The 21,700-nt window shown below is 41.5% G+C and overlaps 1 protein-coding gene across 1 annotated transcript in view; it reads right to left on the bottom strand.

Annotated features, from left to right (window-relative positions):
- The window catches only part of LOC139700230 (tol-Pal system protein TolA-like), a 57,941-nt gene extending 39,211 nt beyond the window's left edge, over positions 1 to 18,730 (bottom strand). Inside the window, exons 1-3 of the mRNA XM_071598849.1 lie at positions 18,518 to 18,730; positions 11,568 to 12,033; positions 5,703 to 6,512 (exon numbers count right to left, since the gene is read on the bottom strand). Of these exons, the coding sequence (XP_071454950.1) occupies positions 5,703 to 6,512; positions 11,568 to 12,032 (1,275 nt within the window). The 5' untranslated portion in view covers position 12,033; positions 18,518 to 18,730. The remainder of the gene's footprint in view (positions 1 to 5,702; positions 6,513 to 11,567; positions 12,034 to 18,517) is intronic.
- Between the last annotated feature and the right edge of the window lie 2,970 nt (positions 18,731 to 21,700).

Below are 21,700 nucleotides of genomic sequence, written 5' to 3'. Positions count from 1 at the left end.
TGGTGGCGGTGGGGGTGGATGGGAGGGATGTGAGGGTGCGGCGGCAGGAAGGTGCCCGCTGGTGTTGGTGCAGGCGGGTAGAGGGGAAAGGGTTTGGAGAGGGGAGGGTGTGGTTCATGGGGGATGGGGAGGAAGGTTTAGGGGTGGGGCTGTGAGGATATATCCTGGGGCATGCCTTAGCGAGGGTATTGTGGAGAGGAACGGGGGGAGTGGGACGAAGGGGACTTTAGAGGGGTGGTGGGAGACGTTCGTGAGGGAGGGGTGGGGCGCGGAAGGGGTACGGCCCTTGGGATGGGGTTCTATTCTTGGAGTTCCCAGCCCGTCGAAAATTCGGCGAGAAGAAATTTCGGGAGAGCCCCGCTGAATATTTTGGTGATAAAAGTGCGATGAGGTCAAAGCGCTCTCTTTCCCCTTTCCTCGATCCCTTTTCCCTCACACCCCCAAATCCTTCTCCTTTCCCTCTCCCCCCCCCTTGAAAACCATCCCTGCAAACTGCGTTGCAGTGAAACTCGCACACCGGAAGCCCGGGATTTCGAATATGGTATTCCAGCACTTTGAGGTTTTTGCGAGGTTGCTGAATGGTTTGGAGGGATGGGTTCTATCACTAAGTTTGCAATTATTCCAACGCCGTGCCCAACAGTATTTTCATGGACCCCCAGATAAAATTGACTCTTTCCCACTCTCCGACCGGGTTTTGCGACTTTTTCTCAGGAAAAGCTACAGACAATAGTATGGTGTTGGGAATGGATCCGCATGAGTTTGGTGATGATTTTTATTTGTTTATTTGATATTTTTATTTGACTTCGAATATTTCTGTCGTTAGTCCGCCGAAGGAAGAACCGGTGTATTGCAGTTATGTATACATGCTCGTCCAATTACGAGGCCTAATTAGGATAACCTTCAATGTTTCTCATCAGAAGGTGAAGAAAGTATCCTGTGAATGTTTATTATAATATATCTTTAAGTAGTTTATCATTGCAGTCGACTATTTTTGGAATGTTAATGTTTTCAAAATAAATTTGGAAATAACCAAAGGTTACCTTCCTTACAAAAATTCTATTGTTGCTTTTAATTTGACGGAACAATAGTGAATATGAAAAATGAAGACAGCTGTGTGTACAACCACGCAGTACATTTTTTTAATGTGGTATTAATATATAAATGTGATAAGGATTCTCAAGTCTTTGAAGCCAGGAAAGATATCTACCACAAGAATCATAATCGTGTTTGACGAAACACCTAGGTATTCGTGAAAGCATAACATTCCTTGGAACCCGTCATATAAACCTGGATTGCAAACTCCGTATGCTCTCCTGGGTTTGATAAAGTAGGCTCAAGGCATGCGTGAGGATCCACTTCCAATCTCATGATATTGCGGATTTCGGCGAAATTTACGATTTCGTTGAAACGGATAGTGGTTATGGGTACCCTATGGGCACGAGTATCGCAGGTCTAAGAAATTCAAAGGAACTTTTCATTTCAATCAACCTATCAGTAATTTTCGTTCACGGAATCAAAGTTTTTTCCTTTTGCACGGCACCAATCATTCCCTCACGTCAGCTTGTTTGGGTGATTGGCACGGGTAGGAAGCTATGAATAATCCTGGAATAGATTTCCATGCACGTGTATAATTCCATAACGCGGGCGGGCATCTCCACAAACCAGTTCCTTTTTCCTGTCCAAGACACTGCATTGGCACGATGCAGATCCACCCCCACACTTTACCGTGCGTCAAATTAAAGTAATAAATAAAACCCTGTTTAGATTATGCATACACATTGAAAATTCAATCTAGGAAAAATGCCTGGACCATCATGGTGAAACGTTCCATCATGCACCCAGCACAATCGCTTTCCGTATTTTTAAAATCAAAGCTAGTCTCCGAAGTAAAACATATCGGTTCCATAAATTACAAAATATGATAATTATATTAATACTCAAAATAATTATTAAATGGGATATCTAATAATATTTCACCGACTCTGGTTTTCCAGCCCAGGTTGTTCTAACAGTTTTCTGACGACAATTCAAAGGTGCTGACTCTCCATCTCATATCCTTATCGGAACATACAATACCCTGAAACTGATAGCTGAAGTTACCTTAGAAACGTCAATGGTGAAATAATTGACAGGGTGGAAAACTCAAGATGACTATGTACATTATATGCAGGGAAAATGACAAATAATTATTTGCTACTCTAAATAATTACCAATCACTCTTATTGAAGACTCCAATTAGAAATTACCTGGTAAAACTAGCGAGAAGACTTCATAGTAATGCTAGAAAATATAGAGGATTTGAAATTTCTCACGCAGGGCTTTATAGAATCAACTATTGGACCCAGTAATGATGGAATGTTGAGGATTTGAAACTTTTCGAGTGAAATAACTCCGAAGAGTCGATCGTCACATCGCCGTAAAAGGTTGGACGGGGTGGATTTCCGACCGAAAGGAGAAAATGTTGGTGGGGAATGAATAGAGGTGGGGAATTGAAGTTTCGCCGGAAGTAATAGAGGCATGTAAGAACGGGTTCGATATTCCTATCTATCTGCAATCATTGGATCAGAGGACTGTGGAGTTTGCGTCATCATCTGCCATTCCAAAGGTCGCGGATTCGATTCCCACCTGGTTTGGTTTTCCCCCACCTAGGGCTTGGGTGTTTGTAATGTGACTATTGATATGTTATCATTGATAATAGCCCGATTTAAGGACCAAAATATTCTGTTTTCGGACTAATTCTAAATAAATAAACCATCTGCATTGACCAATAACTGATAATTTACTTTTACGGTTACGGTTGACTCATCAATCTGGGATGGCTGGCATTAAAAAATCTTAATCTGAATTGCCCTGCATCTCAAGTGTCCCTAAAATAAGTCATATTCTGAATTCCCTCTGATATTTTGACTTAACTAAATTATGGTCAATATTGAATTTACTATGAATTTTTTCAAACTTTGTAACTTATTGTGTTAAAATTATTTTGAATATGTTATTTTCTTCCTCCCCTCAATAAATCAAGAAATTCTTTCGGCTTAGATCGTTCAGAATGTCAATTGTGAATTAAAAGTAATAATATTATGACTTATTAACTCTGAGAGTAACAATGATACGGAAATTATAGTGAATATTTAGCAATGAGTGAGGTCAACGTAGAACCTTATTGATTATCATGCATTATCTAAGCTGAGAGACTGCTCGAGGGCATTGGAAAACCATGAAAACAGGTCCAAGTTGGCTTATGTGAGTCACTCACCAGTATAATTTACGTCACGCAGATGCTCAGAGGAGATGGAAGTACTGCCGCCTTGTACGTCATTAGATGGACCCATTTCGATTGAATCCAAATTTTTCTGATCGAATCCTTTTTCTTTCATTAATTGGCTTTTGCCATTCGTCAATTAATTTTAAAAAATCTCAATCCCAATTAAAGTACAAAAGAGTAGAAAGGAATTCATTGAATTAAATTACATAATAATACGATATGATTATATATCTCGGATATAATTCATTGAAACAAAATGACCGACAATTGACTGCACGTAACGTAAAAAAATAGGAGTATTTTTAATGCGGCCTCATTATGTTGACAGATAAATTAACGCGGCCTTCGAACGCGAAAAGGTTCCCTCCATACGCCTGCACAAATCCCCCAGCGACCACCGAGGCAAATGGGTCTCGGAACCTGGGCACAGCCCCGTATAATTAGCTCACCGCTACGCATATAAGTATTGCACGTTGCATATTTACTAGGATATAGTCGCGCAATCCTGCTGTCGCATCGACCCTAGCCAGCGACAACCCCCTTTCTTGTAAATTGATGCATAGCCTGCAGGATACTCGATACTGAAGATACTTTTACTCCTTCCATATGTTGTAGCACAATTAAACCGTTTTAATTAAAAATCTTCAGCCGAAGGGAAACGTGAAATGCTAGGGGATTCTAATAGGATACGATTTTTTTCATGATAACCTTTTTTTCAAATTGTTTTCGAAAATTTCGACTTTCAATCCGATTTTATGAAATGTCGGGCATTCTTCGATTTTCTGTTTAGCAGCATCGGGTGTTTTAATTACTTGACCTAGGTGTAGTGACAAATTTGTGCATAACTGCACAAATTAATGATTATTTTAGTATTTATATTACCGTTGTGGATCTCATTTGGTCAGCGTTTTAGTAGCGGAGTGTCCAACTAGAACACGATATTTCGGCATTGCAATGTTTCAGCCTACGAGAACATGTTCCGAGTTGCGCTGGGTTTCTAACATCGAGCAGCAGCCATACAAAAGTAGATTTTGGCATAGGATTTATTTTGTTCGATCGCATTTATACCATATCATATAAATCTATGAAAATTTCATACTCCTCCTGAATTATTTAATTTTGGTTTTGAGAATACTTTTAGTAAACCTTTTTCACGGAACGCCGTTGTCTTCCTTAATCTTGTTCTGAGCCCGTCAGATGAATTCGTTTATAATACGAGAACTCTTTCATCTCCCAATAAACTTACAATGTAATTTCCTCGATCGAATTTCATATACATAGTTTTCATTTTCAGTCACTATCAACAAAATTACATATTAATTTAGTGTCGGAAATTACCTATATGAAAGTTTCAAAATAAATAGGTTTTTGTCTGTGAAAAATTATTCTAACGTCACCAGGTAAGATAATTGTGGTTGAAAGGAAATTTTTTTCATGACGTAATGATTACGAAATCCCGAAAGTCCCATAGCCCTACATACGAAACGATAGTATAAATTTAAACTTCTCGTAAAATTAATATAAAAGCCTTTAAAATCTAAATTTTACAAATCGCCTGGGAAAATTTGACCTCTGGATACCTTAACTTATACTTCTTTAGCTGAATCTGAAATTGAAATACAGAAGTGGAAAAAATGGCGGATTTGTACATCTAAAGGTGACACAAGATATAGATTACTACTTTATTACCTTTTTGTCCATTTTCGCCGGAGTAGCCTCCTCTCTTCACTATGACAACCGTTAATATGGTACAACACCGCAAAATGTCGGGTGATAGTCTCGGATAATGACTATGTCTCAAATCATCCCCCCGAAATGTATTTACTAAATTCATTTAACTAATGTTACAGCTGATAAAAACAATTTCGATGCATCCAAGATATTCCTTATCCAGAGCCTTTTCTAACACATTATTTTTACAAAATTTATTTAACAAAAATATCTTAATGAGTGTATTCAAAAGTAATTCATTAATTAAACAAACATGTATTTACTGCGGTAAAATACTCATTCTTTAATTATAATTTTATCCATAAATACTTTTAACTTATGGCCCGTGAAATATATTCAAAACGTATATTTTAGTAATCTACCAGTTCAATATTTAAAAAGAACGCAATGAGTTGACTAATTTAAACGCAAAATAAAATTATTTGGATGCACAATTAAGAGTGTAAACAGGAAATTACAACGGCAAAAAATTCGTTCCACATTTTTCATCACAATTAAAAGTTTTACCCAACCAAATCTTAATTATCCAGTTGAATTTGTCATGCAAATGACTAGGAAATTATATTCTACGCCATCATCATAAGGATTTTACTCAGTATTTTGAGGCGTTCTCACACTCTAGTTAAAGAGTAATTAATTCCCTTAATACTGTTCTCCAAGATCCTCGAATAGTACAATCAAAGAGAACCATCTCCATCCAACTCACCTCTTGCTCCAGCAGTCTCTCTAGGGCCTCCAGAACGGACCCTTTACTGCTGCTGCTCCCCCCCGTCACCACGGGCTCCTTCCCCCATTTCCCTCCGTTGCCTCCGAGCGACTCGACCGGCGGTCTCCGCGGGGGAGACGCCGGCCGTGGCACCGCCACCTCCTTCTGGCCTTTCTGACCCCCGCTGACCCCGTTGGCGGCACCCAAAGGGGCTGCCGACGTGCTCCTCACGGGCGCCTCGGTCGGAGCGGACGGGGTCGTCGCAACGGCGGCGGCGGCCTTCCCCTTCGCGGATGATCTCTTCTCCGACGGCCCCTTGCCAGCCAGTGACTCCAGCTCCCTCACCGCCCGGTCTGCCGCAGGTTCCGCCACTTGGTGCGACCTTCTCCCGGACGGCGCCGTCCTCTTGCTCCCGCCGCTCAGCCTGTACGCTTTGCGGCCCCCGATCCCCACTTCCGGCTGCGAGAGGGCGTCCTCCCGGTATCGCTGCGCAAGGATTAGGTTCCTAAGGAACGCCCCCTCCGTCTTTGCCCTCTCCGCTTCCTCCTCAGCTTGCCGTCTCCGCTCCGCCTCCTCCTCGGCCTCCGCCTCCGCCGCTGCCTCCTCCTCCGCCTCCATGTCCTCGTCTTCCTCGTCGGCGTCAGAGTCGTCGCCGCCACTCCAGCGGGGGGTTCCCCAGCCCATTGAGTCCTCCTCGCGTCTCATTTCCTCCTCCAGGTCGTCGACTGGGTCTCCAGGTGGTCCCCTCCATCGTTCCTGAGACCTCCAAGAGGTGGTGGCGGGTCTGAATGCGGATACGGCCGGGTTATACTGGATTGAGAGGGTGGGGAAGAGATTGAATCCAACCTTGAGTCGTTCCCCTGCTTTGAGAACCCGAGCGTTTTAGTTCAGAGTCGTAATTTCACGAAGGATTCCTGAGCTCTTAAACATGTTGAACAAGGGAAAATGAACATTAATCTATGTTGCTTACACCGAAGGTCTTCATATAGCCGCAACTTTATTCGAATTCCTCAATTTATGGCTGGTTTCAAATAGTTATCCTAATATTTAATTAGTTGGATAAATCCATATTGGAATCTCTTTACTTTCCAAAGTATTATTGTCACAATTACACGTATGTTCATAACAATTTAGATTGCGGAGAGAAAGCCCAATTAGAAAAATATACAATTCTACGACTATTTCTAATGAATTTCTAAATTCATAATCTGGCGTATTTTCTCACTCCAGCTCCAAAAGTATAACACACATATTTACTCTTGAATCTTATCTACTCTTTATCTTGACCCTTGACTCCCTATTGATTAACAGACAGTATCATAGATTTGGCAAGTTTGTGATAATATAATTTCATTGATGCAGAAATAGTACTTCTGACTAATTAGTCGTGGAATTCTATAGTAACTACCATATCGATTAAATGAATATGAAAATGATTACTTCAAAGGACATAGTTATTGTGCTGAGGTGCGTTTGGCCACAGGATTTATATCGTTGGTAGTTTTTTCGGAGAAAATATTTAAAATCTGAATTTATTCCGGCGCAATAATATCGGGTAGTTTCTCTCGGCTTCGGAGCTCATCTTTTTTAGATCATTTATCTCTGCTATTTTTCCTTGCGCCATAATATTTCATCATTCCACGTCAGCGACTCTTATCTTCGACGGGACGACAACTGGGATGGGAACCCACTAGTCCAATCAAGGGCCAGTGCGGAGGAGTTGCGAGGTGATAAGACCGGAGAAAAGTCAATTATGTGATAGCTACCGAAGAGGATCGATTGTCGCACTCGGGACTAGAGGGCGTTTTAGCCTTTATCGGGAGAGTATCAAAATCCCTGAGAAGAGATGAAAATATATATATCGGAAATATTATATTGTATTGTCCTAGTTTAGCCTTTTAAAATACATCTTCTTATTCTTCTGGGTGAAGAGCTCATTAAATTGAAAGGTATCGTATTTCCCTGTGGCTACGTATTTAATGAGTTTTCTTTTCTTTCTTTAGATAATAAATCTGTTCGCCATTCAAACCATTTCTAACTTTCTGCATAGTTTCTCCAAAGCAGAGTTAGTATTTTTTGTTTGATCTTCAGCATCATACGATGTTCAAAGTTATTTTTGTGTGATAATTTCAAAAGATGGAGGGAAAAGACGCAATTTCTACTATGAACTTTACTTGCGAAAACTTTCGTGGTGAACATAAGCGCCGAGGAAATTTCATTCACCAGCGATGAAGGAGACGACTTCTAGCGAAAGTAATTTTCTTTCCCTTATTTTGATCTGTACAGGCTCGGAAAATATCATGTCTTTCGTTTTCTTAAATGACACAATGGATTAAAATTTTATAACTTGAAATTTAAAAAGATTTTATTCCAAGACATAGTAGCCATTATCCCAGTAAAAACATCCTTAAATTTTCTGTAATGCTTCGAGCACGATCAGAAACTTCTATTCGGAATCCACAAAATTGCTAGGAGAATCTTCTGCAAAATTTTCTGTTCTGGAGAAAATCCATTTGCTGAAATGAGTTATGAGTGTATCCCAAACACAATGTTTATTCTTTGAGATAACTTCGTAGTGCACAATTCTTGCTCATTGGGATGTCTTTTATTTCATGAATTCTTATACATTTTGAGAATGATGATAGATTGTATTTCCATTTTTCGTGAACTTTCCAATTTTTTCTTTGTAGAAGAATTGTATAAAATATTACATTATTCTAACAACGGATTCCCTTACATTTTTCTTTGCATATTTTCTATCGGAAACGTATCCTGATCGATATAGCCATGAGGAGATTGGAAGAAATTGCTTCTATATTCAAGGACTCAGATTCCTCTTTCTCTCACATTTATCATTTTTCCACGCGATATGATTACTTAGGCGCTCCTTCGTAACGCTCGCAGACATCGCCGTTCTGTTGTTTCTTCTTATCGGATTTGATCGATTTAAAATAAATTTTCCTTTTTTTTCATTCAACCCAAAAGCTCTCCTTACAACTTCCAATGTTTCCATTATCCGAATACCATTCTCCTTATCATTTACTGAAAACATTAATTTTTGTAATAATATCAATTTGTCAATAAAAAGGCCAAAATGAACCCGTAGAAACCAATGAAATGAGCAATTTTTTGTTGCATGCTAGAAAAAATCGCATAAAACCATCATTTTAATTACATATAGAATACCTTGACTGGCATGACGGGTTTTAATTGTTAGAGCTTTCACCACGATTTGGGAATTTACCAATTGAATTTTTATCGGACCCCACGAAATAAGTTAATCGGTTTTTCAAAGAAGAAGGAATTTTGTCTACTTTTGCCGTTTCCACTCACATAATTGCACCTTTTTGGCCTTAAAATTGGCTTAAATTTAAATGCCATTTCATTTAGTCAACGCTCTTTAGAGCCCTCTTCTTCGAAGACAAATACCGCGGTAACCAAATGTGAGACGCATTTTTCCTTTGCCAAGGGGATGAAACGGAGCGAACCAGTCTTCAGCGAATTATTTCCTCAGTATATGAGATATCTTAGCCCTCGCCTCGTGGAATTACAATGTGGAGGGTGAAGGTCATAATTAGAGAGGTAGAGTTTCCCGCAGTTAGGGATTCTAAAGCATTCAGAGAACTGTCTCTTCTCGCTTTCGTCTTCCCAGTGTTCCTTCTATCACGTCTAAAAAACTTGCTGGGCTCCTTCGTCCTCCTGCCCCCGCATATCTCCCGCGAAGCCCCGAGGGCCGATTACTTGCAGGTCTCAGTGAAGCAGTCATTTAGATAATCATGTCATCGTTTCGGATCCAACAGCCCTCGCACTGTTTTGAGATTTATGCCTCTCATGAGGGCGAATACAATGGAACAGATGACTTAGTCGTCCCACCCTCTCTTCAGAGTCGATAACCTGTTGAACGGCATCGCTACATCTGTCCCAAACGCCCATTTACAACTCACTCCCCACCGATCCAGCAGAGGCCCTCCCTTTCCCCCCCCCCTTTGCCCCCTCCCCCCGCATCCGCCGCATCCGTTGCCTTAACTCGGCACTCCCCCCGTTCATTTTCCGCTTCGCTCTTCCTATTTCCCTCCTTCCCGACTGCGATTTCGTCACCTCGTGGCTCCATCTCTGTTCGCTCAAATTTCCGCATTAGTTCAAGCCGAAAAGGTGAAGGCGATGGCAAATAATTGGAGGGATAATACAGTTTCGCAAGGAGGCATTAAAAAAATACGAGACGGTTTCTTGCAGGAAAAAACAAATGGAAACTTATCAAATCACGCTTGTGAAAAATTACCTCTGTTCCTTAAATGGTTGAAATGGTTAAAAAAAAAAAGAGTAGGGAGGTTTTTGGTTGTTTAAGTGGATTTTACATACTATAATTTATTCCCAACTACTAGAGCAATTTTTCATGGAATTTAGTTGAATAACATAGCAAGAATACACCGTCATCTCATAAATAGAGGTCTGAAGGAAGGATGATCACTGAAATGTTTTTAAGAGTTGATGGAAAGCTCGATATTGAATAGGTAAAAATTTGGATTCATATTGTTTTCGAATTACAGTTAGATCTAACAATCTTTAGTAAATTTTGAAGCTTAACCTGGACCATTATAAAATTGTTTTATGAATTAATACGTACATTTTTTGATCAAAACTTCTTCAGCTGAATTCCCAAGCCATAAGCAACTCATATTTTGATGTATTATCTGACACTGATTATCGTCCGGTCATATAAGCCAGATTAATACTTAATCAATATTATTTTCTGTCTTGCTCCATTATAATGTAACAATTTCAGAGTGTAAAAATCATTCGCCTAGACGTCAAGGCGAATGATTTTTACACTCTGAAATTGTTGCATTGAAATGCACATTAGCGGATGACTCCGTTAAAAGTTACTGTTGCGGCATCTCCCGCAGTTTCTTTGGAAATTGCTCAACTATTATAAATGGTAGTTTGACGAAAAAATTGCGGAATGTCCCCGCTAGCTGAAATGAATCATACTAACGTATTTGACACGTTATCGCAATGCATATATATAAAAGAAATTTTATTATTTGAAATTAGTGTTAGTAAATTAATTAATTCCAAATTCATGTAAATTATAGAAGATTGAGTTTTCATTTTCTTTGTATAACATTTTGATTAGATATTTTGAGTCGTTATACCAAGGTTTACGAACCAAAAAGTTAATGACTTGATCATAAAAATGGGGCACTTTGGGACGTGAACAACCATTATGGGTCGAAATCCGTTACAATGGGAAAGATACTACGATTCAATGCAGTAGACAAACCTAAAATTGTTCTTTTCCACGGGCATAGATTTTTCTCGTTGTTCAGTGATATTTTTTTGGGAAATGTTTTATCGTTTTTAACCCTTCCGCGATATAAAGTTTGCATGCGAAATAGAGCATTCATTTTTTTCTGCATTACATCCCATCAAATAATGGCCATTGCTTAGAGCTCATATTATCGTGGAATGCATCAAAAAATAAAATTTTTCCACGTTTTTTGCAGAAAGTTTAGAAATTTTAGAATAAAATTATCAGGTTTAGTTTCGTTTGGTTCAAAAGCACCGCGTTGTTAACTGTTTCTATATTCTTTTGCGTGCTGTCCAGTCGGTTCATTACCTTGATGGCATATAAAAGATCGTTTACACCTTCAACACCATTTATGGTGGACTATTCGATGCTAATGCGGAATTGCATCTGATTGCCACGTGACTTTTACAATCAAATAAACTCAGTTCATATTGGTCAACGAAACGCAGAATGGAGAACTGTCAAGATGATTGAATAGAAATTTGCGGATCGATGTGACCGGAGATACGACACAAAAAAATAAACAATTTTCACGAGTCATTTTCTTGGGGATTTACCTGCAGGTAGCCTGGTGAGAGGACGAAGGGGGGTGACTGTCCCGTCTCCGTGGACATCCTGGTCGCGGCCCTGCCCTCATAAGGACTCTCCGCGTAATAGGCGTCGTCCATGGAATCCTGGAGCCCTCCCTGCTCCGGCTGCTCCAGCAACTCCTGCTCCACGAAGGCCCTGTAAGGGTCGACGGGGTCCCACTGGCGGAAGGTAGGTGCTGGCAGGACGGGGCGGAGGCGGGGGCCGGCGGAATAGAGCTGGGGCAGGGAAAGGGAGGATGAGAGGCGGAGGTGGTCGGCCGCCGACAGCTGGCCGCTGGACGGTGACCGCCGGTACCTTCCCGTGCCAAACACGGGCTGAGAGGATTGGCGAGGCCTCAGGGTGAGGATGGGGGATGCCGAGGTAAGGTCGCTGAGTGCCAGGATTAGGGGCAGGAGGAGGAGAGGGGTATTTAGGGGTTTGGCAGGGAACATCCTGGAGGGGGAGACGGAGAAAGAGAAGGAGAGCTGAGTTAAGAGTTCTTCTGAGGAGCGGTGGCTGGGGTTTTGAATAGATTGGAGGGTGAAGGGGCGGCGGAAGTTCGCGAAATGTCACCGGAGCGTTCCCAAGGGCCGACGGGAGGGGTGTCGCTCTGCACTGCTCCACGAAGGGACTCTAGGCCTTCTTTCGGGCCAAATCGAACGTTCGCGTGAACTAAGGGTCAGCCAAGCATCGACGCCACTTCCACAGATACTCACTAATAAGAGTTACGCTCTACACATTCTGTAAAATGCATATTAATTTGCAAATCAATAAAAAACTGTTTATATCGCATTTCATTGCTAATTCAGGTATAGTAACAGGACTATTTCAGAGGGCGTCTTTATAATTTTCGATTCCTAATACGTGAATAGAATTTATGGACTTATTGCATCACTCGTTTCATATGAAAGAATATCCAAGGGGATGAAACCTCTCATTCCATTTCAAAAAAACTACACGAATATTAATTTAATAAAAGATTCCTGAAATAAAGATTCAGTTTCCACATATTTTGAGCTGATTTATCAATAACTCGCTTGAATTCATCTTAGAATTATATCAAATTTCGAAACATCTGACTGGCAATGAGGCAGGTATGCTTATAAACAAACGCCTAATTTTAGGGCAAGCAAGGTTTTTTTAACAATTTTTTGTTTAATATTACTTGTTGCGAGAGACAAGATATGTATTTATTGGGTGGGTTTGCTCGTCTGAAACCTACCTTAGCCGGTAAATGTAGTGAGGATTGGGCCAGGCCCATGAGGGTGAATAAGGAAATTTCAAATAACACTCGTTTACTCCCAAACGGTTTCAAACTATTAAACTCTCTCTTCAAAGTGATTTATCAACTTTCCCTCCCGGTTTTTTCCTGCTATCGGTCTCGCAATAAAATGTTTTCATTTATTTTTTTAATAACTTCCGACATTAGTGCGAGTTTGATCATTTTTTCACATTATAAAATCTAATTTCAGAATACATGACGATAAATAGGCCTTCGGATTTCAATTTGACCTCTGAATAAAAAAAATCCTTATTTAGCAATACAATTCACGCTTGTTAAAACTTCAATATCGTTGGGAAAAATCTAGCAGGTTAAAATTGTGCCTCTGGTCTTCCTTAATTGCCGCTTATTTAAATTAAGAGTTTTAACGAAGGAATGTGACGAGGCTCCTGCGGCAAGCTTTTTAATCATCAAATGAAGCAAACTTTACTCTTTCCGTAATTAATCCCTTTGAGCCAACTGGTGGAAATTGTCTTAGGGAAGGAAGCCGGGTGGGATATGGGGTGCAACCAGACGTCCCGTGGACATTAAGCACAGTTCTTTTCACTTGCCCTTCTACGGAATGAGTGAATGTCCCAACTATCTTTTAACGTATCTAGGTAATGACCTTTTCGTAGCATTTTGTTAAGAATAGGGTATTAAATTCTTCATAGCTTTAAGGAATTTATAGTTAAAGAAAGAGAGAGAGTGCGTTAGAATAATCCAGAGGGTATTAGTGACCACTGAACTCATTAAATCACATTCCATGTAGTGTTCTGCTAATTTGCTTCGTTCAATATAAGACGCTCACATTGTCAAGGTGAACATATTATACATTCACCTAAAATTCAATTATATACTAATTTTTTTAATCTTTTCCCGACTTTTGCAATTATACAACACTCTGTATGCATCAAAAGCGTAGTGGTTGATAATTTAAAATGTCATGCCTAGTTGAATGTAAACGGGAAAACCAAATAAATTTATTTAACGACGATTCTTTTGATGGGAAGTCGAACTATAAAATTGTAGTGTTGTAAAGATTTTTGACTATTTCATGCGATAATTTATAAGCGTAAAAATCATTAGCCTCGACTGTTATCATTCGATTAATATTGTTATTTTGTGGATAGTGTTTCAAATTGAAACGATTGAACCACGTAACTTTATTGAATTTTATTAATTATTTGTTCTCATCCTAATATTTATTTTCGTGATTTAGAAATTTTCACTTTATTTTTGTTGATCTCACGGGAGGCCTCTGTAAATTTATCCAACGGTCAATTTTTCTAATAAAAAACTCTTTCAATGCAATTGTAATTTCTTTCAATTCCTAATTTTATAATTATTTATATCATTCCTTTTAATTAGAATAATATTTTCAAATGTCTTTCCGGTTTACCAATATTGCAAAAGAATAAGGGAGGTGCTACGGACGCTACGTCCAATTGATTTGATTATTTCGACTTACAATAGAAACGTAAATTATATCAAAAAAGAGCTAATGCAAAAATTAGCGCTGACTCAGCTTTAAAACGTGAGCTGAGTTTGCAGAATATTTCGGTAGAATGAAATAGTCTCATACTTGAGAGCGGTGAATGACCTTTTCCTCCTGGGTATCAATTCGTCCGCCATTTTGCCTGTAGTCATCCCGTTCGCGTCATTTCACTTTCATTCTATTGATAAAGCAGACGATTCTAATTTTTGTCGTCAGACGATTAGGTTACCGCCTGAAATAATTCTCATTTGGTCACGAAATGTGATCGGCGGTTTTAAAATCGTGGCAGACGATTTTTTTCACCTACGGTTACTTCACAAAAGCTTGGGCGGGAAAACCTGGTCCCATCCCCGTGACATATGGATGCGCGGAGTTTGAAATTTGTGTAACGAGGATTTTCGGTGGCCGAAAATTGAATTTTAAAAAGAGAGATAATCGACAGGGTGGCTTATGAAAATGCATTTCCCATTTGAGATCATTTTGACGACTAAATTAGGTGCCATTGGTGTAATGCGCAATATGTCCGCCATGTTGGAAAATTGGTAACATATGCTTAGCAAAAAATGCAGACGAGTCTATGAATGAAGGAAATGTTTCCATTCATATTGTTTCAAGAATACACTTCTACATGTTTATTTAAGCAAATATCACTTAGGAAGATTTATATTTCTTTGATGTCTCTAGATTCAATTGCATTAATTTTTCCAGATGAAATTTGTCTTTTTAATAGCATTCGGATTTTCTTATAATTGTTAATCCCTCATATATATATATATATATATATATATATATATATATATATATATATATATATATATATATATATATCTTTACGCTTGGAGAATATTGAGAATTGTAAAATAAATATAATTAGGATAAATAATTAAAGTCCAAATGTTATTAGCATCATATCTTACAATATTCCTTGATATTAGCCAAATAGTTACTATTTGTAACAGAGGAATATTTAGAGTAGAAAACAGAATTAAATTTCCTTAAACCATCCAAAGCATGATGCAGTTTATTCATGAGAGTTATGGTTGGAGATGAGGGCAATCAATGTTAGATAAATTATTGCTTGGACTAAAACTATTTATTCTTTCATTGGTTGAAAACTCACTGAATATTTCAATTTATTTAGGCAAACTCTGGATGATATATTTATAAACCGTTTGCAGTAAAATATGAGACCATACTAAAATTATGGCCTATCGCAATTGAATAATTTGTGATTGTAGGCAATTTTCAAGTGTTGAAACGGCTCAAACCTCCATCGCGATCCATTAATCCAGACGCTAATGACAGATTAAGCCATTCCGAGAGCCATTCGATATTTGGCGCATCTTTACTTTGCATTATAGTGATGAGATTACATCCTAATCTTCAGCTGAGAAGGAGCTTACCTGCAATTAAATATCATTCAAATATTCACATACAGACAAACACACAATCTTAACTTCACAGTCTGCTGCTCATACCTCCAGGTCACCGAAACTGTCTTGAGTTATCTTCATTTTCTGCTCCCCAAATATTATGAACAAGAGTGTGCGAAAATACACAGAAACCAATTTTGAGTGAAAGTGAAGAGGATTGCAATTAACAAATCAATTATCCTTAATTTGGTATTATAAACATAATATCATAACACACACATTTACAAAAGGACACACACAAATTAAAATCACAATGATTTAAAAGGTTTTCATCAAATTTTAGTAATCAAGCACATTTCTTGTGATATTGTTTGAGTATTTTTTATTAAAAACCGAACAGATACGTGCCATTCTCGGAACACTAAACGCGGCAAAATATTTTTTCTGGCTATGTAATGGGGACGCCTAAGAGAGATGTCGCTAGTCGTGTTACTTTGGAAGTGCCCATAAAATCAACCGATGATTAGTTTACATCATAGAAGTATATGTAGAACCAACGCTTTCTAATGATTTCATCGATTAAAAAAAATACAAGTTGCCGCAGTGGTAAAAAATTCGTAAGTTTTCTATGATAGTTAACCAAGCCCAGTAGTATGAAGTAACTATTCAGAAGCCATTTCTCTTACATATCTACACGCTTATGGGATGCAAACATTTTTATAGTGGGTACATTATATCGACTCACGGTTCATTTGAATTAAAATTAACTTAAAATTTTCGTCATGTAAAACGATTATGCAAACTATAATAACATCACGATAATCACGAGGAATTGCTTTGCCTAAGTAACTAGGGTAAAATAAGTTGGTCATGTTAGAAAATAGGTTGTCCAACCATCTAAATGTGCTAAATATTAGACAAATATCCCGTTAGAGATAAGTTAAGATGCCTTGTCAATGGATTAAGTTTTCATTGGCCGAATTATGCTGTTGCACTTGACTAAGTTGTAAAAACTTACAACTTATGACTTTTTTAAAATTTTAAGTTTTTTCAAAGGGAACCGTTTCCCAGTGATGACTGCTGGTTGGCTGGCTTGGAGAAAGCACAGAAGATTACGGTTACTATCCGAAAATCTGAATAAACTTGTTGAATTTTCGTCAAACTGATGCTATATCGACCTGACTAACGGGGAGAAGGTAGAGTATTATTACTTCTTATGAGATTCTTTTAAATGATTGGAACAACAATGCACGCTTGTGGAAACTTAAGCGTTTCAGGTAAAGAATACTTACCCGTCCTTCAGCTAGAAACTGTGACTACGCTGTCTCAGGGCGACGGTGAAAAAGTGAAATAATTGACACCATCTGGATCGTATTGTATCGCACACATCACGATGTTTTCTGATAATCGGTACTCCCTGAACGTTGAAAATCATTGCTGGGATATTTCTCATCGGATGGAAATCTTTTTTCAATACTTTTGCATCATTTCGCATTGATTTCATAATTTTCAAGGGCTGACGTGGGTCAAAAAATATTCATTATTGTTTTTCATTAGTTATCGACCACTATCCATCCACCATGCTCTTATAATCTCAGGGATGGTTTAATCTTAACGTAAATAGGGGTGAATCACTGTCTCTTTCCAATTGAGACGAGATATGTGTATTCCGCAGTCCCTTGCATTTCGAAGTTGTAGCAGCGTGGAAATAAACCCCGGGATTTCCCCTGTAGTCCTAAAAGGTCACGCTAGTGCAAAAGTTCGCCGTACACGCAAACATACGGGGAAAGAGGCAAGTGTGGGAAGGAGGCAGGTCGGTTGGTCGTCCGGCAATCCTATCATTTCCTAAGCACCGAAGGGAGAGCGCGTTGGGTGGGAGGCAGTGTTGAGAGAAAATAATCACCGGGAGTGATTTACACTCGAACGGGAAGAAGTCCAGAGAATCTGAGGCGAGGTAATAGGATTTGAATGCGAAAACAAATGTAATATAACATAATCTAGTTCACGGAAGCTCACCGAACAGTTTCACTCGACACTCGTCGGGGGGGGGGGGGGGTCGGGGGCGAAAGGGGAATGCGAAACTCAGCAGCGCGGGGTTTTTAGTTTAGTAGTTTACTGGAATGGGATAAGGAAATCGCACGCGCGGGATATTCGGACTCGGACAAAATACCCTCCGCACACACACGCATCCATTCGGCTGATTTCCCCACCTCTATTCCAACCGGGAGGACACCTTTCGAACATCACCCTGGTACGGGACGCCAGGGTGAAAAGCTGAAATAAAATACTTATTAGTTCGTGGGTTGGCGGGGGGGAGGGAGTGATGTGAGCCCATAACACACTTGGAAAAAAAGTAAGGAGATGGGAAAAATACTCGTCTGCGACGAAATTTCGCATCTCGAACTCGTTTTTCTCAAGAATTTCGCGATTTCACAGATTCCAAAAATTTACTGCTGTTCCCACGACCGTTACAAGAATTTCATTCCGATCTCTCTCTCTCCCCCCCCCTCGTCCTCCCGTCTTTGAGGAACGGGTCGCGAATCCCGGAAACTGATTGCGGAAACGGGTTACAGATGATGATCTCTGTCTCTCTCTCTCTCTCCTGAGGGATCGAGGTTTTCCTCGATTCCGGGAACGGGTCTCATATTTCGGGAATCGGTCGCATATTTCGGGACCCGCGCGGGAATTTTTCGAGACTCAAAAGTGCATCAGACGAGCGCTCAAGGCCCTGAATGGAAGACCCATTTGTCATCCCGCATGACGACGGGCGAGCGCTAAAGAGGGAAGCCGCGCGCGCCCACTCACCTGTTCGTTCTACTCTCCCGCGAGTCTCCTTGCTCCCGCTTCGATCCCGTCAGCCCGCGATGCTCCAACCACCGCTCGCTCTAAAGAGTCGCTCCTCTCCCTTCTTCAGCTCTCTCTCTCTCTCTTCAGGCGTCGTCTGCCTCCTATCTCTCTCTCTCCCCGTCTCAGAGGTCCGTCGCGTCTTCCAACTTGCTCGCCCGACACGCTGGCCAGACTTCGATCGAATCCTCCGGTTGTCCACCTCGCCCGGTCCTATATATACCCGCAGGGACACGAGGGAGGCGGGGAGAGGGGGTGTCGTTTCCCCCTCCTCCATCCCCCTCTCTCTTATCCCCCTCCTCTACCCCCACATCCGCGCACCCCGTCCCGACGCCCTCCTTCCTCCATCCTTCCCCGTCCCTCTCGCCGTCTCTGTCCCTCTCTCTCTCTTTCTCTCTCTCTCCCACGCTCTCCTCAATGAATGGAGCCCAGAAGGGGCGGGTGGATGCGTCGGAGAAGGCGATTGGTGGACGCCGAGATGCCTCGCGGCCCGTGATTGGCCGGCCTCTCCCCTATCGATCGCGGTGCGCTCCGCTCTGGGTTGCGTAGGCGTAAGACGCTTCCATCAATCTACCCTGCCCCCCCCCTACCGCTCCCAACCCCTCCCACCCACCCCCTCGCACTCGCGGGAAGCGTGGGCGAAGACAGGAGTTTGGGGTCGGGGCACAGAGGAGAGGGGGATGATGCCTGGGGGTTGGAAGCGTTGGGCGGTGGGGTTTCGCGGGGGATATCCGAGTCGGTCTGAGAAGGGATGGGGAAGGATGGGGGGGTTGGGGGCTGGAGATCGCGGGGAGGAAGTTGGAGAGTGATGTAGGTGTGGGGACAAGCGGGAAATGGTATTACGTGGAGGGTTGAGGTATTTTTTGGGGAGGGGGAAGAGGAGGGGGGAGGGATGGGTTTGCTCTGTTCGGGGAAGCTTCGTGCTCAGGGGGAGGCGGGGGGTGGCGCCCCGACCCCTCAACCACTCCCAGGGCTTACGAAAACGAGACCATCGGATTGCCTACCCCCACATTCCGCCCCTCACCCCAAGCACACACACGTACACACAAACACACACATGAAAACCACATCGACGTCGGAAACCGAAAAAAAAGTAGCGACGTATTTAGAAAGGCGACCCTATCCAAAAAGCTACTAAATTTCATTCCATCTATATTTCTTATTCAAGTCGGAAGAGCAGGATCGACTCCCAACAACTCGTAGGGAAGGGAAAATTTAGGATGGAAACTCTGGATAGGAATGGAAATTTTAAATGTTTTCACAAGTCCTCTTTAACTTTTATGAATGCGTTTTAAGTATTTTTTGTGGGTGTGTGCTTGCTTGAGCAGACTTCTTCTCCTGCCGGAGGTGGTGAATAAATTAATGTACACCTGTATGTACATGCAAACGCATGATGGCACCGTAACAGCAAGCAAACATGGAATAATAAATAAAGAAACACAGGCCATTTCAAATTCTGGTCCACTCAGCCGCTCGAAGGAAAGAAAGACTGGAATTTAGTGACAATTTCTATATTCCATAATCCTCCATTTATGAAAAAGGAAGGGCGTCATGAGTGAAAGGAAGCGTAACAATTGAATCGAAGGGGGGAGAGTGAAATTTGCCGAGTTAAGGACGTTTGTAGGGTGGTGGTGGATTCCCATCTAGGGATGGCCCTCATGAGGGCACGGGACGGAGGAGTCACCCGCGAGGGATAAAAATGGAGAAGACTCGAGTGCACCCGAAACGGAAGACCGGGGTGGTGTGGTGTGAGGGGGGGGGGGTCGGGGGTGGTTGCAGTACCGGTGGAAAGGGGGTGGAGGAAATGGCTGAAGAAGGGTGGCCGCCGGACGTCACCCGACGGCGACTAGGGGGGGGAGAAGAGCCCCCGGGGGGGATTGGGGTGATGGTTAGTCGAGGAGGAAGCGGGCGGGGATTTGGGGGGGGCGGGGGTGGAGGGGCATAATCGCCGGACAAACAAGGAGATGGTTGTTCCTTTTTCTGATACGAAAGTCCATGGTTGGTTATCTAGGGGGGCGTGCGGACATCGAGACGATGTTATTACTTTCAGGGAGAGGAAGAGATGACGGGAATAAAAATGACATGGGGATTAAGAATGGAGGGAAAAAGAAGGGTAGTTGACCCCTAGTTTTACGGGGGAACCGGGGTGGAATTCGTCCACTTCTCGGTGGGAGAGAGGTTAGGGGTAGTTCGGTAAACAGGAACGGGGTCACGTTTTCTCGGGGGGGAGGGAAATAAATACCCTAGTTGGGTGAAATTGACATGGCTCGTGTATTGGACTACCAGGAGACAAAAATATTCCTGGATCGTAATCCTGGCGGACGGGTTTTCAGAGCTTACGGAGTAGGGTGGACATTTGTTTTTTCGTGCATCGTTATGTCAGAGGGGAGAGAGTAATAGGAGCAGTAGTCTTGCAGATGGAACGGATAAGGTAATGGAACTCCAGTCTTTAGACCTTCAAATTTTACTTGGGGACGTGAAACTCATGATGCCATATCTCAAAGGAAATATTCGAAATGTATAATCTCTATAATCGACACCACAATGAAGTTTAGGTTACGTAAACAAAGCCTGCTAGGGATTTTTTTAAAAACAGTTGGTACCTACCTTACCCTTAAAAAAGCGTCTCGTTGGAAATTGCGTCTAGAACTGAGTTTAATGGAGGTGGGCCTAGGTCCGTCCTCCCTACCTTAGGAGAAAACTGGGTCGAAGAAAGTAATCCGCATAGCTCATCGATGCCCGATCAATTAACACGTTCCTGGACCGCTACAGTCGATGTCTTTGTTTGCCGTCCAGAATCGGTCTATTAATAACGGCGGGGTTGGGGGGGGGCAGATAGGCAGGGTGGAACTAGGTCAGACGAGGGGAGGTAAACTCCGTCGGACTCGTAAATGGGTGCACTTTCGGGTCTGTTGCTCGCGCAAACAAATATCCCCGCGATTTTGCCCAGGGCTTCTCTGATTTCGATTTTGGATCCAGATGGGATGGGAACGGTTGGTCTAGAAAGTAAAGACTGGTCAATTGAGCGATTTCCTGCATTTTCAGAGGGTTCAATATTTTTGGAGCACGATATTTTCATCTTCCTATGTATACGAGAATGCATGTCTTTGGAAATACTATACATCTACAATTTTTTGCTAAAAT

The sequence above is a fragment of the Hetaerina americana genome, unplaced genomic scaffold (genome assembly GCF_022747635.1).
Source record: "Hetaerina americana unplaced genomic scaffold, ioHetAmer1.1.p SCAF_10, whole genome shotgun sequence".
Taxonomy (NCBI): Eukaryota; Metazoa; Arthropoda; class Insecta; order Odonata; family Calopterygidae; genus Hetaerina; species Hetaerina americana.
Note: the sequence above shows the minus strand (reverse complement) of the source record. Positions and strands in the feature narration are given on the sequence as shown.